The sequence below is a fragment of the Haplochromis burtoni genome, unplaced genomic scaffold, assembly GCF_018398535.1.
Source record: "Haplochromis burtoni strain Fernald_Lab_line unplaced genomic scaffold, NCSU_Asbu1 Contig_7, whole genome shotgun sequence".
NCBI lineage: Eukaryota > Metazoa > Chordata > Actinopteri > Cichliformes > Cichlidae > Haplochromis > Haplochromis burtoni.
Window position 1 is genome coordinate 3,261,287 of NW_024582368.1, and position 15,998 is coordinate 3,277,284.

Below are 15,998 nucleotides of genomic sequence, written 5' to 3' on the forward strand. Positions count from 1 at the left end.
CAGTATGATGGTAGTCTGAAATCAGGACAGTATGATACTGGTGTGAGATCAGTACAGTATGATGGTAGTCTGAAATCAGGACAGTATGATAATGGGGTGAGATCAGGACAGTATGATACTGGTGTGAGATCAGTGCAGTATGACACCACTGTAAGATCAGGTCAATATGACACTCTGGACTCCACGGTGTTCCCCACTTTCTCCTGGTCCACCTCCACTCTGCCATCCTCCTCCACTACAGTCATTGCTGGCAACACCAGCAGCTACACATACCAAAGTGGGCAGGTCAGCGCCAACAACATGGCTGCAGGCTTGGCACCAGTCATCCCCACCTCTCCATCATCCCTGTCAGGTGAGACCAAATGTTCCTGGATATACATGGATATGTTGTCACTACACATGCATTTATTATGCTCCATATCTACACATGCTTACATATAAACAAACATCTGAACAAGGAAACAGGTACACTATGATAAGTCTTATATTAGAAATCAGCAGATGTCATCATGCCCATCCTGATGGTCCATAGTGTTGAATTTGAATATTATATATTCTCAGAAAAACCTTGGAAGTATTTTCCATATTTGATGCATGAGTTTTTGTGAGTTTTTGATACTTTTCCATAGTCAGTGTAATTCTTTTCCCTGAAAAAACAAAATAAATTGCACAAACTCCAGTTAAGTCTTTCTTCCCTATTCTGGCTAGTTAGCATAGTCAAGTTGTAAAACTACTCTGGGGCCATAAATGGAAATGAAGGATGCTTCCTTTCTCCACTGTGACTTTCCTCCAGTGTGAAATAATTGGTAGTTACTTAATCAAATCTCTGCATCTATATTTTCTAGTTTACGGCTTTCAGAATAACCTGGCACCCACTTCAGCCAGTGTGCTCACCACCAGTGGAGCCAACGTAAATGCTAACCTGGGAGGTAAGAAAACCTTTTTTCTATCCTCTTTTTGCCCTCATTTCAAAATTGTGTCTTTCTTACATATTCATCTATGCGTTTGTATTTACAGGATATGGTGTTCAGAAGAACGTGACCAACGGTGGCAGCGGCATCAGCACTGGAGTCTCTACGGGTAAGTCTGCAACAGTTTAAATCCCCCTGAATCTGATAAAAATAATCAAAGGCTGAACAAGATTAATTCCTGGTGGTTTGTCTTTTATCAGCCACTAGATCCCAAACTGATGACGCCTATAAGAAAGACTATAAGTTCGTGGTTTCTGAAAAAGAAAACGTTCCAGCCAAAAGGGAGACAGATATGCTCATTTTGGCGAAAGACACCGGCAAGCAGTTTACCAGCAGCGGCATTCATGTAGGAGGAGGTGAGCCTCACACTCAGCGCCACCTACTGGGCATACAAGTTCCTCAACTTTCCTTAGAGTTTTAATCGGGAATTGGCCTGACATGTATTTAATTGCACTGTTTTTTATTCGTTTTTTGGTTATAATTTAAACTCCTTTAGAAGCTGATTGTCTGTTACAGTTTGTCATTGTATGTTTTCAGTTTAGTTCCTTAAGAAAAAATAAATAAATACATAAAATGGGTGCTTTTTCTGTTTTCACAGGGTCACTGTCAGGAGACTCGATAAAGAAGGAGAAGCTTATTTCGAGCTACGGTGAAACGGCCCAACTGAAGGCAGAGACTGGCAACTCTTACTGTGAGACCATCTTAAAAGCATCTCCAATGTGACTGATTTACAAGAAAACAACAACAATAACAAAAAATTGGTGATGTTGGTTTATTTCTTGCACAGATGGTTCATCTGGAGTTGTAATGAAAGACAAAGCCACCTATGCAGGTAAGTTTCATCGACATAAATATTGAGGAGCTAATTGACAGTGTACTGAAAATTTAATGTTGGATTGAACTCGTCACTCTTTCTGCAGAGATTCACAGGGACAGCGGCATCTTCGGAGGTGGAGGACTATGCTGTTGTTCGGACTCCTGTTGCTCCTGGTGGAAGTGGCTGCTGGGCCTTCTCCTTCTCTCCCTGCTCTTGCTGGGACTCCTGTTTGGCCTCATTGCTCTGGGTAAGATTGAACTGTGCAGCCTTATGAGAGTCCCCCACCCCAAAGGCCACAGATAAGATAAAACCTCAGGAGTCTGAAGGGCCAGATTCTAAAGCTGCTGTGCTGTGAAGGATCAGAGAGTGACTGTTTTTTAACCAATAAAAAGTGTTTCAGCCTTTACAGACTAGTCTCCACTATTGAGCTGAGAAACAATAAATGTAATTCTCTCCCTGGAAATATGATCTCTTAGTGCCGTCCCACCCCCATAAAGTCTGGCATTCATTCATTGTCTACAGACCAGCTCTGGAAATCGTTGCTGGATGACATCAGAGACTCGAGTTTGCTTTGCTTGTAGCACGAGAGTTGTTGTTGTGGATTTACCCTGATAAAAATGTGATGTCAAGAACCTGAAAATACATTTGCAACTTACACTGAAGCATCCACAGCCTGCTCAGAGTCTGTGAACTGATAAACGTCTGTTTTTCATCATTCAGTTCAATACATATGTTATAACTTATAGCTTAGTTATATGTTAAGTTAAATATGTTCCGAGGGGAACACAAATGAATTTCCGAGTCTTCACTCTCAGTCTTAGACTGTGAAGCAACAGCAGAGTTTGAGAGGATATACACTTCATTTTTATGTCCCTTGAAAACAAAGGAAAAATAAAAATTTGACTCTGTATGTCTGGATAAATAATAGCCTTTTTATTGCTTTTAATTGTTCCAGTATTCCATATATAGTTTAGAAACTGAGGCTTAAGTGCCATATTAAAGTTCATTAATTTCTTTCTAAAATCTGCATTTCCTCCTTCATCCTGGTATGAAGTTGGAGGGCTAAATAATCGGTTAAATTGTACAAGTCATCATAACTGAAGCACAAACTTCTGGGATGGTCTGTACCACCCAGAAAGCCACGTTGTAGATCATACAGCTCCACTAAAACACTTCAAATAGCACCAACACCACAAACACTGTCTAAGACCCCAGTACAGGTAGTATGGAACGGGAAACCGCCATCAGTAACCAAAAATGCTTCTTCTATCAGGCTGTAAACATACTTTAAATGTTGTATAGTTCAACAGCATCGTAACATGGAAGTCAAAGAGCACTTACATGCTTTTGGAGGCAGCCTCAAGTGGCCTCTAGGGGAACTGCAGTTTTGGGCTCTTATCCACTGGATTTTTTTTTCCTCGGGCTTGGAGGCTCCCACAAAGGGAAGCTGCAAGAATCCCGTTCTATACTTGTGCTCACATTTACTACAAATATGAGCAAGTAAATATGTTACATTTTAGATTTTTAGACCACAGCTAAAACATCATAGTACTTTCATCACGGAGTCATCTGATGTTAAGTGTTTAGTCTACAGAAGAGAAAAAGAAAGATAACACTTTACATTTGAGAAGCTGTAAATAAGAATTTTTTACTTACGGTGGAAACATCTGCCTGTCTTTTTCTCAGCTGAGGATGTGAGAAAGCTGAAGAGTCGAGTGGCGACCCTAGAAGCTGCGTCATCGGTCACTGGCGCCCACACCAGTCGGCTGTCTTCCAATGATATCAACACTTATGTGGATGGTGGAGGTATGGGCACTGACAACACCATAGGCGTGGGTGGAGGAGGTGGAAGTTCAGGATCCAGGACACAAGTTCAGATTTCCACAAGTGATGTCAGCACAGGTGGTAATGGCATTGGAGGGTCTACTGGTACTTCTGGTGTTGGAGCTGGTACCAGTTCCAGTGGGAGCTCCAGCAGTAGTGGAAGCAGCAGCGCCGGGAGTGCTGGTACAAGTCAAAGTGGTAGAGTTGATGCTGCTGGTACCGGTCAACAAGTTGGGGTTACCGGTTCTGCTAGTGGTGCCGGTACTGGCACTGACCTCAGGATCAGCGTGAGTGGAGGACACATAGATTCTGCTGCTCTTCAGCTGGCCATCCAGCACATGTTAAGGGCTGAAATGCAGTCGCAGGCATTCAAAGGTACTACACACACACACACACACACACACACACACACACACACACAGACACACACACACACACACACACACACATACATATTTACATATCATGCACTACATTCATGTAATTGTTTTCCTTTTTCAGCTACTTTGGCGTCCTCAGTACAGGGAGAGAGAGGATTGCCTGGGCCTAAAGGTAAAATATAAAAAAGTTTATATAATTACATCTAAAACTATAATGTTCTTGAGGTAATCAAAATCAGCTGCATGTCATTTTTAATTTTAAGAATGTTTATTTTCCTACTCTTTTTATGCGACCCTGGAACTAAAGGTTTGACAGCAGTATCTCTTACTGACCAAAATATTTTCTTTTTGGAGTATTTAGGGTGAAGTCCTGCTCCATTTTTCTGCTCTTATTTCTCTTGTGTTTTATTTTTTATAGGAGATCCCGGTTTCCCTGGCATCCCAGGTGAGTAACGATGACTTACATTTTCATTTATTAATCACTACAGCCCACCCAATTTATTTTCAGGCTGATATTATCTGTTTGCTGATCTATCATCAGCATTTATAACAGCAGTTAAAACACACTTGAACCATGTTAGGACCGTTAACGTTACATACAATAGTTTGTCCACCAGAGGGCAGGTTACAATTTTCCTGTTGTCAGCGTGTTTGGCACACAACACAAGCTGATCTGAGTAGATTTGGGCAGGGTGAAAATGGCTCGACAAGTGTTACAGAGATCTGTTTGTGTGTCTGAAACAAAAACATTTCAGCCGAAACACTGGAAAAGTGGATTTAAAATACCTCCAAATGTCAGTGTCAGTATCAGCATTGGTATCGGATGCTAGTCATCACATTATTTTATATTTTTCTTAGAATTACTGTGTGGTATTGTGACGCCATTTTTACTCACTGTGACTGTGACTTCAGGTCCTCCAGGTGCGATGGGACATTCAGGCCCCGAAGGTCCCAAAGGACAAAAAGGAACTCAAGGTACACAAAACATTTCAAGTTAAAATTGAATTCATGATGTAGCTGCTCAGCTGAGTTAGAGCCACTGATCATCTCTGTGCTATATGTGTGATCAGGTGAACATGGAGCTGAGGGGCCACCGGGTCTTAGAGGTCGTGAGGGCCCAGTTGGCCCGAGAGGTGAGCCAGGACCTCCAGGCTTTGGAATTAAAGGCGACAGAGGTATGGTTCATACTCAGAGCAATCAAAGACCTCGTCTAGCTTGACTCGCAAACAGTTTGTCACTACAAGATCTTTTATGTTTGGCTTGTGCAGGTGCTCATGGAGATCCTGGAGTTCCTGGGCCTGTAGGACCTATCGGCCCCCCTGGACCAAAAGGTGAGATCAGTTAAGATGGAGCTTTCAAGTTCAAGTAAACAAACAAACAAAAACATCTATGAATGCCTCCTTATTAAGCCATTTATGAGATGACAAGCATTTAATCCCTCGTGGTGTCTGTACCGTTTGCAGCAGCAGGTGGCAGTATAGAGTCAGTTTATGAATACAGCCTCAAAATGCAATTTGCAGCTGACATTACTTATCAAAACAAAAACAAAACAAACAAAGAATGGCCTATCATTGCTTTATTTTTATTCATACTCTCCAGAAATATGTTTTATTTGTGACTTCATGCATAATTAAAGTCATATGTCTTTCCTGTTTTTCCAAATAGTGTTACCAAAACACTTAGAAAGCTTCGGTTTAGAAAACACCGGAAAAAAAGTTGTTGTTTTTTTCACTACAGTTATTTATTTACTTATTCATTTATTTTACATCTGTGTCACTTTAGAGCAATTTTGATTTCTCAGTGTAATGAAAGAAAGAAAGCTCAAGCTTTCCTAAAGTGCCAATGTGAATCAAAACGGTTTTTAAATTCTTATTTTTGTCCAAATGCTGTTGTAATTATTAATTGCTAATTATTCTTTCAGGTGCACAGGGGCTGTCTGGACTTTCTGGGCCACCAGGTTAGTGCATTAAATCGAATTCATCTACTTGCTTAGCGGAATTTACCACAAAATGTATTTAGCACCAGCTGAAAATAGCATCATTAGTGTTTTAACTTCATTCCTGGCCTTTAACATGAACTGCTTTGTGATAGGTCAACCAGGTCTTCAAGGTTTCCGTGGCGAATCAGGGCCTCCTGGGGCTAAAGGTGGGTTTCACACTACTCACCTGCTAAATAGTGTGAAATTCATAGTTAAATTATTTATTTTTGACATATTATAACATCTTTTTCTTACTCTGCAGGTGATAGAGGGCTTGCTGGATTCCAGGGACTTAAAGGTTTGTTGTACATCCTGTCAGGATTTTAAAGGACCCTGTGTTGGGCTTGTTGATCAGAGTTTAATTCATTGTTTATTTCAGGTGACACTGGTGACAAAGGTCCCAGAGGTGCACAAGGTCAGCACAGCTTTGTAATTGAAACTGGATTTGTAGATGCAAAATTAGCATGTTTTAAACTCCGTTCAGTCTCTTAATTTTCTGATCGAGTTGTCTGACTTCTCAGGTGAATCCGGTTTACCAGGTCCACCCGGGCCAGCTGGAGAAAAAGGCTCCAAAGGATCAGTGGGTGAGTCAGAGGACGTCTAACCTCTGATAGTAGATTCTAATAGATTCTCAGACACTCGGACTGTGGTACTGTGCTCGACTGCCTCCTGGTGTTTCATGTGGTTGTTTAGAACCTGCAGGAGCATGAAACAACATTCTCTGTCAAAGAGGAGTCTGCTCATAAGGCTTCCTCTGTCTATAGCTAAGACTTGTTATTAAGTCAGCAGCATATGCATTTATGTTTTAGATCAATTCAATATAAAATATTTTCTGCTTTTTGCCTATCAGGACTTTCTGGACAAGATGGCGCAAAGGGATCAAGAGGTGAATAACTCATCATATAAGCACTGCATTTGCACTCATTTACATATTATTTAAATAAGAATATAGAACAGATATAGGTAAAATTAATACATTTATTTCACACAAGTGTAAAATAGAATAATTAAAATAAAAATACATCAAAATAAATAAATCCTATTGCTATTCCTTGGGCCCAGGTGACCAAGGACCAGCTGGGCCTCCTGGACTCAGAGGTCCTGCTGGGCCTCCTGGGGATAATGGACTTCCAGGTAAGGTTGCTGCTCTAACACATTAGCAGATAATAAATCTGCTACATATATTCAGAAATATATTCATAATATTTTCCTTCTGTAGGAACACCTGGACTTCAAGGACCACCAGGTACGACTGTGCCATTAATACCTCTCCTGTTGTAGCATATTATTAATTCTCTGGGGGTGACACTTTGAATGCTGACCACACTGATGATGTACTTAAATTGTATTTTAGGGATACCAGGAAATCCAGGACAACCCGGCACCAAAGGTACAGCTGCGTATGTCTGCCTGCAAGTTTTTTTTGTGCTGTTGATTATGACTTTAACACCTTAACGTGAGATGTGCATGTCTGTTTAAGGTGACACTGGTGCACCAGGACGCATCATCAATGCAGGTAACAGAACATCATGAAATGTATATTTTAACAGACTCCTGATAAAGACTGGAATTTGACATCTGATAATCACATACATTTAGCAGCTGGCTCCACTGCTGTTGGCATCCCAGGAGCACCTGGGCCTGCCGGTCCTCCTGGTCCCCCTGGGGCTCCAGGATTATCAGGTCTGACGCTTGATAGCCCAAAAAAATAGTTGGACATCCATTTCATCGCTGAATTATAGTACCAGCATTAATGTTTTGTTTTTTTAATCTTTAATTTACCTCCTCAGGTCCCATCGGCCCTGCTGGTCTGCCTGGCCAACCTGGTACGTCATTGTGGTTTTTCTTGTTCTCAACTTGAATTTTCCTTTCAGATTCAGATTCAAACCCTAAATGTTTGCCTTTTCAGGTCCTAAAGGTGACAGAGGAGAAAAGGGAGACGTGGGAGAATCAGAACTATCCTTGAGTAAGAGTGAGACGGTTTCTTCAAGCAGAACAGATAGTGAGTACTTTTGAATGAATTTTTTGAGGCGTGCTGTATTCAAGGGTCTGGACTTCTATCTATCTATCTATCTATCTATCTATCTATCTTTCTATCTATCTATCTATCTATCTATCTATCTATCTATCTATCTATCTATCTATCTATCTATCTATCTATCTATCTATCTATCTATCTATCTATCTATCTATCTATCTATCTATCTATCTATCTATCTATCTATCTATCTATCTATCTATCTATCTATCTATCTATCTATCTATCTATCTATCTATCTATCTATCTATCTATCTATCTATCTATCTATCTATCTATCTATCTATCTATCTATCTATCTATCTATCTATCTATCTATCTATCTATCTATCTGTATTGTATCAGAGTTTGGTGGCCAATGCTAACTTTACATACAATAGGTTCCACTGTTTTACTACCACTACAGAATCACATTTTTTACTTTAACCTGTCCCCCACTTGAGTTAGCATTACTTTGATAGTAGCCATTATTCAGTATTTGCCACTTCACTTTAATAAACTTGTTTTTGTTTGTGCTTCAGGGCTGTTTCGTGAAAATGGAGGTTTGGCACACTCTGGCCCACCCGGCCCACCGGGTCCACCTGGGCCTCCAGGACGTCCAGGTAGATAACACATTTTATATTTAGTAGAAGTTTCCAGCACATCTTCACATTGTTCTAAGGCGCACAGAGGAGAGGATAAAGTCTAAAGAGCCCAAAGCCCCAGGAACACTTACTGTAGTCTAGACTAGTCAATCAATACAGTTGTTCTATAACATTATAGACATAATAACAGGTAACATCTTTAAAAGTTGTGTGGGATTTGTTTGACACAATGAAAAATACCTACTGAGTCATTTGAAAATGTTTTTTATTAGGAGATTCCAGACAAGGACCTCCAGGACCACCTGGGCCCCCAGGCCAGCCAGGCAAGTTTCTGTCTCAGCGCTGTTGTCGCTGCGTGTGAATCTGATCCATTCTTCATGTAAAAACTCCTATTTTGTTCTTTCTAGGTTATGGAAGACCAGGACCTAAAGGAGACAAAGGGGACTCCAGCTTTGTATCCAGCGCTGGTGGTATGATCCACAGTCATAATTCTGTTATATCTAGATTTGGGTTTTACATGTAATTAGTAGTAACAGAGCAATGCCACTGACTTCAGCACTGTTCTTCTTACAGCAGCCTTATATCCAGGACCACCAGGACCTCCTGGGCCTCCTGGGGCTAAAGGATCAACAGGTGATTAGTCTTTGTGAAGTGGTCTGATCTCTGCCTCTCTATTAGCTCTTTATCATACAATTTTTTTATCTTTGTTTTAGGTCTTCAAGGGCCCAGGGGATACCAAGGTATGATTTTTATCTTTAATTTTTGTCTATATTTTGGCTTTTTTTAAAATCATGCATCCATTTATACCAAGCCTCTCTGCTTATATAACTTATATAACTCTTAAATAATTGACATTTGTGTCTCAGGTGAACCCGGTCAGCCAGGTGTGCCCGGCACCCCGGGAACACCAGGAACCAACGAGAGAGGTCAGGACTAATCACATTACAATTAAATTAAGCCATGTTTACACATGAACTTCAGAGGGGGCAATTGCACAAGCTGACACAACACAACGTCTGAATTAGAGAGCTGGCACATTAAAAAATACAGTATGCTGTATCATGTTACTTCAGATGTTTATGTATCAATTCTGACTTACAGTGTCAACATATGGTGGAGGACGTGGGCTCCCAGGACCACCGGGTCCACCAGGGCCTCCAGGGCCTCAAGGACTCAAAGGTAAAGCTAACAGCACTCTTAAATCAGTGGATGAGATGCGTTATATTAGCTGTATGAACTGTGAGTTTGTCACGCAACAACAATACATTTGTTGTTTATCTTCCAGGGGACACTGGAGCTCCTGGGATTCCAGGCGCTTCAAGAGGTAGATAAAATCATGAACCGTGTCCTCATTTCTGTTTACAATTATAGACAAATTCACGAGTGTCTTCTTCTTAAAAACAGAAATAGTTCACAGTGGCTTTAAAGTCCACTTGTACTCCACAGGATTTTAACTGTCAGGTTTTTTTTCTTCCCCAGGCTCAATCTCAGTCACGTCAGGTCCTCCTGGTCCTCCAGGTCCTGCTGGCCCTCCAGGCTTGCCGGGCTCCTTTGCTTCTTCTACTGAGATGCGGCAGTACATCAGTGACTATTTAAGTAAGAGTCTTTCTAAAGGGAGATCACTTTCAGAGGGCAGAACATGGTATTGACTTGTTCCATTTCAGGTAGAGCCAGGCAATCTGCCATTCCTGGACCTCCAGGTCCACCTGGACCACCAGGACCCCCTGGAACCTACTCAGGCTCTATAGATGACATCTCTCTTCGTGTCATTGCATACCTACGACGTAAGCATTTTTTAATTATGTGAGAGAGATGAATACTTATTTCAGAGACACAGTCAGTAAACTAGAACCACCTCTAAATGTTTTGTGTAATTTCAGGTTCAGACTCAGGATTCAGCTTGGGTGTTCAGGGTCCTCCAGGACCACCTGGTCCTCCTGGACCTGCCTCTGGATCCCTGACAGTCAGCGGTCTCATAGCTATGCTTCAGAGTGAGTACAATATATATTTTAGCTGTATCATACCCAGCTTGCATTCAGCACAGCACCTCTACAGTCTCTTCATCATCATCTATCATGCATCATTTTTTGTTTTTTAAGCTTGGATGCACCAAGCTAAACTGTGTCTTTGCTCTGATCTGTCCAGGAGATGACGTGAGGAGATATTTGACAGGACCACCAGGGCCACAAGGGCCACCAGGACCACCAGGGACATCAGTAGGACTTTCAGGCAGTTATAGAGTAGAGGAGATAGCTACATATGTCTTCAATTTCATGAACGGTTAGCAAAGATTCTTACCTAAAAACACTAAACATGGATACAGCAACTGGGCTTAAACTAATGGGTTTTATGTTATTTATAGAGAGAGGGATTGCAAGAGGTCCACCTGGGCCACGTGGTCCTCCTGGGGTTCCAGGGCCTCCTGGTCCAGCAGGGTCTGGCTTCACTACCGCTACTATTGACTATTCTGCACTAATAAAGAGTAAGAGCATTTAATTAGTGTCTGTCTCTTTTTATTAACAGACACCAACATGTTTTATCTGGATAACCAAAATAACCTGCATACAGAATGATCTGGATTCAAAGTTTCTATAAAGTCACTCATCCTCTTCCTCATATCTTCAACTTTTTTAGATTCAGATTTCCGTTCATGGATCGCATCTGCTGTGCAACAAGGCCCTCCTGGTCCTCCGGGTGTTCCAGGGCTACCCGGCCCTACTGGCCCTCAGGGCCCGCCAGGAGTCTCCACTGCTACTGTGTATGGGGCAGGAGGTCGTGGCTACAGCTTGGAAGAAATCCAGCGTTACTTGCAGGGTATGTCTAACAGAGAGAGTGACAATAGTCTTGTGTTTACGAAGCGACGTCTAATCATGAAAAATCACTTGGATACTAACTGTTTAAGGGTCGACTAATTTTACACCAGTGGAAATTATTTTAAAAGTATCAGAAATGTTATCCATCCACGAATTAAATTTCCATTAGTACTCAAAGAAATGTTATTTGTGAACAAAAATGAGAAGTTTGAGCTCCTGTCTCTTTAAGACCATTTTCGCCCGATTGGTTGCCCCTCACCAGGCTTCCGCAAACAGAATTCAGTGCTCCACCGCTTTATCTGAGGCCAAGATAAAGCCAGAGTAATGTCATCTTGGCACAGTAGTAGAAAGAAATAATTTAAAACCAAGTATTTGGCTCACCACAGTTTATTTTATGTATGCTGACCATATTATTTAGAACATCCAAATTCTATAATACATTCATATTATATATTACTGAAAATTAGGACAGGCTTAGAGATGCAAATGAAGAAGAAGCGGTCTTTTGTGGGATGAGACATGAAGTTCTGGCTTATTATGAAATACATATCAATCATATCTTTTAATCTTGAGTTTAATACAAGATTAATTTTTAATTTGTCAAATTTAATTTGGACGGTTTTTGCTTTTTTCTATTCATCTTCTTATTTAAACATGCAGTTAGTGGGGATAGGTTAATTGGTCAATCTGTGAGTGAATGTGAGTGCGAATGGTTGTCTGTGTCTCTATGTGTTAGCCCTGCGACAGACTGGCGACCTGTCCAGGGTGTACCCCGCCTCTCGCCCTGTGACAGCTGGATAGGCTCCAGCGCCCCACGCAACCCTGGAAAGGATAAGCGGAAGTGAATGGATGGATCTTCTTATTTAATCCAAAATCAGTTTGTGCCAGCTTTGTTCATCTTGGTCTCTATTCTCTGCCAGGTTCTGGGTTTAGAGGTCTTCCTGGCCCTCCTGGTCCTCCAGGTCCACAGGGCCCACCAGGCACTTACACTGGATCAGTTTCTTACAGTGGGAACTTCCCCAGGGAGAGCATCCGCACTGAAATTCAGCAGTATCTAACCAGTAAGCTTTGAACATCCCACACAGATACAAATATGAAAAAACATTCCCAGCAGCACAGATGAGAGCAGATATGACACATTTTCTCTCTCCAGGTGACAGTGTTCGCCGTACCATCACGGGACCTCCAGGGCCTCCCGGTCCAAGGGGTCTGAAAGGAGAGCGTGGAGAGCCAGGCTACCTCCAGACCTACGCACAGAGCCAGACCTACGCTCAGGGTGACTCTCACAACAACCCACAGATCAGACAGATTGATGTCAGCAAGCTTGCTGAGACACTGGACTACTCTAATGTCGCCATAAAAGTTACAGACTACATCAAGAGTAAGTAGATTACCAGTTACTCTACCAGTTTTTGTACCTTTGTGGCAGATGTGCTGTTAGAATTATAGTTCCTATATTGCTGGGAATTCTACATGCTAGACCTGACGTTCAATGTTTCCTAAGGCCTGTTTTTTAGCCAGTATGGTTTTTTGCATTTTTTGGCAAAAAAATGGCACCATAACAATTATATTATGATATTAGCAATAGTGCATTGGTTAATGCATTCATCTAACAAGTGTAAGATTCCTGGTTCAAGTCAGAGAGGAGACAAAAAACCCTCACAGGGTTGCATCAGGAAGGGTATTATCCCAACTCTGAATTCAGATTCAGTTAGAAGAATTTGAATTAAGTCTCTGTCTCCAAATTAAGCACAACAGTGCTGCATCCATTATGAGCAGCCTCTTCTGTGAATGCTCTATGCTTGGCAAACCATTGAAAAATGGTAGCGTGTTGCATGTTAATAACAGATACACAGAGCCTGATCCCAGTACGGGGACCTTGAGGATTTGAGTACTTCTCACTTAGGCCGATGAAAGACATGCAAATTAACTTATATGACTACAGTGCCTTCGTTTTTTAAAATAACTTTTCTGCAGGCCAGGGCCTGCTGCAAGGGTATTCAGGTGGGGCTTCTTTGACCACAAATGTTCGAGCTATTCAAGGCCCGCCAGGCCCGCCTGGCCCTCCTGGACCACCTGGTCACAGTCGTGTTTTTGCAGCTTATGGCAATATCACAGCTGATCTCATGGACTTCTTCAGAGGTAAATATACTTATGATTTTCCACCCACTTGAACTGTCTCAACTTCTGAAGTGTTGCTAGACAGTGCAGTTTTACCTCTAACAAATCTGTTTTCTGTCCTTTCAGTCTATGGCACCATTCCCGGCCCTTCAGGAAGCCCTGGGCCAAAAGGGGAAAGAGGGTACCCAGGACCCAAAGGAGACAAAGGTACACAAAACAGATTTTATTCAGTGCGTACAGGTAGAGTAACATTTTAGTGCAGAAACAACAAGAGTGTTTTGTATGGTTACAGGTGATCCTGGACCTCCAGGTTTACCTGGAATACCAGGGACATATACTGTCCAAATTCCACACAGAGTGCAGAAGAGGGAAGCAGGTAAGCTATTATGATGTCAAACTACAGGAAAAACAACCGATTACATGCAATACTGTGCAAAAGTCTTGAATCAACACTCATTTCTTGACATTTTGCTTCTAAGGAGCCAGACTTTCTTGTATTTTTTGTTGAGGAACAGTTCTCTAGGATTTCTGTAGGTTTTTCAAAGGTTTTCTTTCAGCATTGGCTGCTTTTTCACTTCTTTTCAGTTCACTCATTGTTCCTGACCATTTTTAGAGGAATATTTATTTTATGTGATTAAGCCACTTAACACTGACAGTCAGGCATAAAAAATGATCAACTGTCATGTTTACACATAGCAGACAACTTATATTTTTAGGCTCTTAGTTATCAGCAGTTAGTTTTTAAACCAACAAGGTGATTCCCAAATAGATCTCAGCCTGGTGTGCAGTGTGACCTTTACAAAATTTGAGGAAACTGGATAAGTGGCAGGTCTAAAAACTATGTACAGTAGATGAACAGTATCTGAAAGTGAAGGGAAACTTTGTGCCACACGACACAAGAACGGGACTGAAAATCAGTGGCGACTGGTCTTATTATCAATATGTGCAGGGGAGTTTAGGTGACAGGTACAACAGTGTGTCTATAAGCTATCTAGAAAACACAATGGTTTTGAGGCTATGGAATACCATCTGGACAGTTTTCATCATGACAATGATCCTAAACACACAGTCACTGCAGTAAAAGCATACCTGAATAGAAATAGAATAAAACTGAACACAATGAATCATGAATTTATCTCCTCTGAGACTAGACCTCAACATTATTTGAGCATAGTGGGATCATCCTGACAGACAGGAACAAAAGGAAGCCAGCGTCCGAAGGTCTTTGAATGTCCTTCGGGAACCTTGGAGAACTATTCCTGAAGACTAAAAGAAAAAACAAGAAAGCTTTCCCTAGTGTTTAGGCTGTGTTAAAGAGTAAAGGTTGTCGTACTAAATATTGACTTCCAAACATGTTAGAATTTTCCAAATGCTTTTTTTTTTTTTAAACTGTATTTCCATGTGTTTGCACATATTTTAAATTTTCCTAGCAAAATATAAAGAAATGAGGGGTGCCGGTTTTGCACAGTACCGTACATATGAACCAGTGCATTCCTACACACTCTTTTTCATCCCCTGCAGGCAATAAACTTGTTGGTCGTCGTCAGAAGCATCGCCGTCAGGCTGGCAGCGGTTAAAGGGCTAACATACTACTGGATCATAACAGATTTCATTTCATTTTCACTCAGTTTTTTTATTAGGTCTTTAACTGTACCAATTTAAGTAGCTAAAATGCTTTTCACTGTTTCCAACTGTAGAAAAGTCAGTTTGAGAAAATAAAAGCAGCCAGAAAAATGCATCAGTGTCTTTAAAACAGCTTCAGTAGACATTAAGGGTTTTTCAGGCATATACTTCATTTTGTTTTAATCATGTGGGTGTATAATGTTTACTCTGTTTAATTAGAAGCTTGCAATCAGACTTTCTCCTGGGGCAGCTTTGTTTACGAGAATATATTTTTAAGCAACAAGTAGCAGTCGCTGATATTTTTTGCATCTTTTTCCACACTGAGTGCCTGGTGTACCTTTTTTTTTTTTTTTTCTTAAATTGTTGTCATTTGAGGATTATATTGTATTGAGGGCTATATAAGTGTATCCATAAGCATTCGTTGCATACAAATTACAACAGCTTACTCTTTAAATGCATACATATATTACTATGTAAACCTGACAGTCTCAGACAGAGGGAGGGTTACAGTTAATGTTGCTGCAGGCACAACTGATAATTGTGGGTTAGAGACACATTGTTGGCGTGGTTGAAAGAGTGACTTGGATGATCACTAAGAAGTGGATTGGATTGTATATTTTTTGTGTGAAAGGGCACTGAATTTGATATATTTTTCTTTATACCTTTAAGTGTTGCAGAGATTAAGTTATAAAATGTTCCCAGATTATGTTTTTACATGATTTATACCTATTGACATTTGTCAATATAAAAAAAGAAGGAAAAACAATAGAAAAATAAACCTATTTTTGGACTTGTGAGTTTTGATATTTGTACTACTAAATTTGTCTAAAAATAAAATTAACTCAAGTT

General features: G+C 40.9%; 1 protein-coding gene across 6 annotated transcripts in view; it reads left to right on the forward strand.

The window, feature by feature from the left end:
* Positions 1-15,946, forward strand: part of col17a1b (collagen, type XVII, alpha 1b) — a 23,880-nt gene extending 7,934 nt beyond the window's left edge. For 3 of the 6 annotated variants that reach the window (XM_005914132.3, XM_042225194.1, XM_042225198.1), the window contains 46 exons: positions 11-352; positions 846-929; positions 1,018-1,080; positions 1,172-1,327; positions 1,570-1,662; positions 1,759-1,803; positions 1,892-2,035; positions 3,475-3,987; positions 4,114-4,164; positions 4,411-4,437; positions 4,905-4,967; positions 5,063-5,167; positions 5,261-5,323; positions 5,914-5,949; positions 6,084-6,137; positions 6,233-6,268; positions 6,350-6,385; positions 6,492-6,554; positions 6,821-6,856; positions 7,033-7,104; positions 7,190-7,216; positions 7,325-7,360; positions 7,451-7,486; positions 7,570-7,653; positions 7,761-7,796; positions 7,880-7,972; positions 8,530-8,610; positions 8,865-8,915; positions 9,000-9,062; positions 9,166-9,225; positions 9,306-9,332; positions 9,459-9,518; positions 9,694-9,771; positions 9,878-9,916; positions 10,072-10,188; positions 10,257-10,376; positions 10,473-10,583; positions 10,738-10,872; positions 10,955-11,074; positions 11,227-11,406; positions 12,326-12,466; positions 12,559-12,786; positions 13,383-13,547; positions 13,653-13,733; positions 13,819-13,902; positions 15,048-15,946. In XM_005914132.3, the coding sequence (XP_005914194.1) occupies positions 11-352; positions 846-929; positions 1,018-1,080; positions 1,172-1,327; positions 1,570-1,662; positions 1,759-1,803; positions 1,892-2,035; positions 3,475-3,987; positions 4,114-4,164; positions 4,411-4,437; positions 4,905-4,967; positions 5,063-5,167; positions 5,261-5,323; positions 5,914-5,949; positions 6,084-6,137; positions 6,233-6,268; positions 6,350-6,385; positions 6,492-6,554; positions 6,821-6,856; positions 7,033-7,104; positions 7,190-7,216; positions 7,325-7,360; positions 7,451-7,486; positions 7,570-7,653; positions 7,761-7,796; positions 7,880-7,972; positions 8,530-8,610; positions 8,865-8,915; positions 9,000-9,062; positions 9,166-9,225; positions 9,306-9,332; positions 9,459-9,518; positions 9,694-9,771; positions 9,878-9,916; positions 10,072-10,188; positions 10,257-10,376; positions 10,473-10,583; positions 10,738-10,872; positions 10,955-11,074; positions 11,227-11,406; positions 12,326-12,466; positions 12,559-12,786; positions 13,383-13,547; positions 13,653-13,733; positions 13,819-13,902; positions 15,048-15,103 (4,391 nt within the window). In that variant the 3' untranslated portion in view covers positions 15,104-15,946. Of the gene's footprint in view, positions 353-845; positions 930-1,017; positions 1,081-1,171; positions 1,328-1,569; positions 1,663-1,758; positions 1,804-1,891; positions 2,036-3,474; positions 3,988-4,113; positions 4,165-4,410; positions 4,438-4,904; positions 4,968-5,062; positions 5,168-5,260; positions 5,324-5,913; positions 5,950-6,083; positions 6,138-6,232; positions 6,269-6,349; positions 6,386-6,491; positions 6,555-6,820; positions 6,857-7,032; positions 7,105-7,189; positions 7,217-7,324; positions 7,361-7,450; positions 7,487-7,569; positions 7,654-7,760; positions 7,797-7,879; positions 7,973-8,529; positions 8,611-8,864; positions 8,916-8,999; positions 9,063-9,165; positions 9,226-9,305; positions 9,333-9,458; positions 9,519-9,693; positions 9,772-9,877; positions 9,917-10,071; positions 10,189-10,256; positions 10,377-10,472; positions 10,584-10,737; positions 10,873-10,954; positions 11,075-11,226; positions 11,407-12,325; positions 12,467-12,558; positions 12,787-13,382; positions 13,548-13,652; positions 13,734-13,818; positions 13,903-15,047 lie in introns of all 6 variants that reach the window. The other 3 variants (XM_042225190.1, XM_042225189.1, XM_005914135.3) reach the window with 3 other exon arrangements.
* Positions 15,947-15,998: the final 52 nt, after the last annotated feature.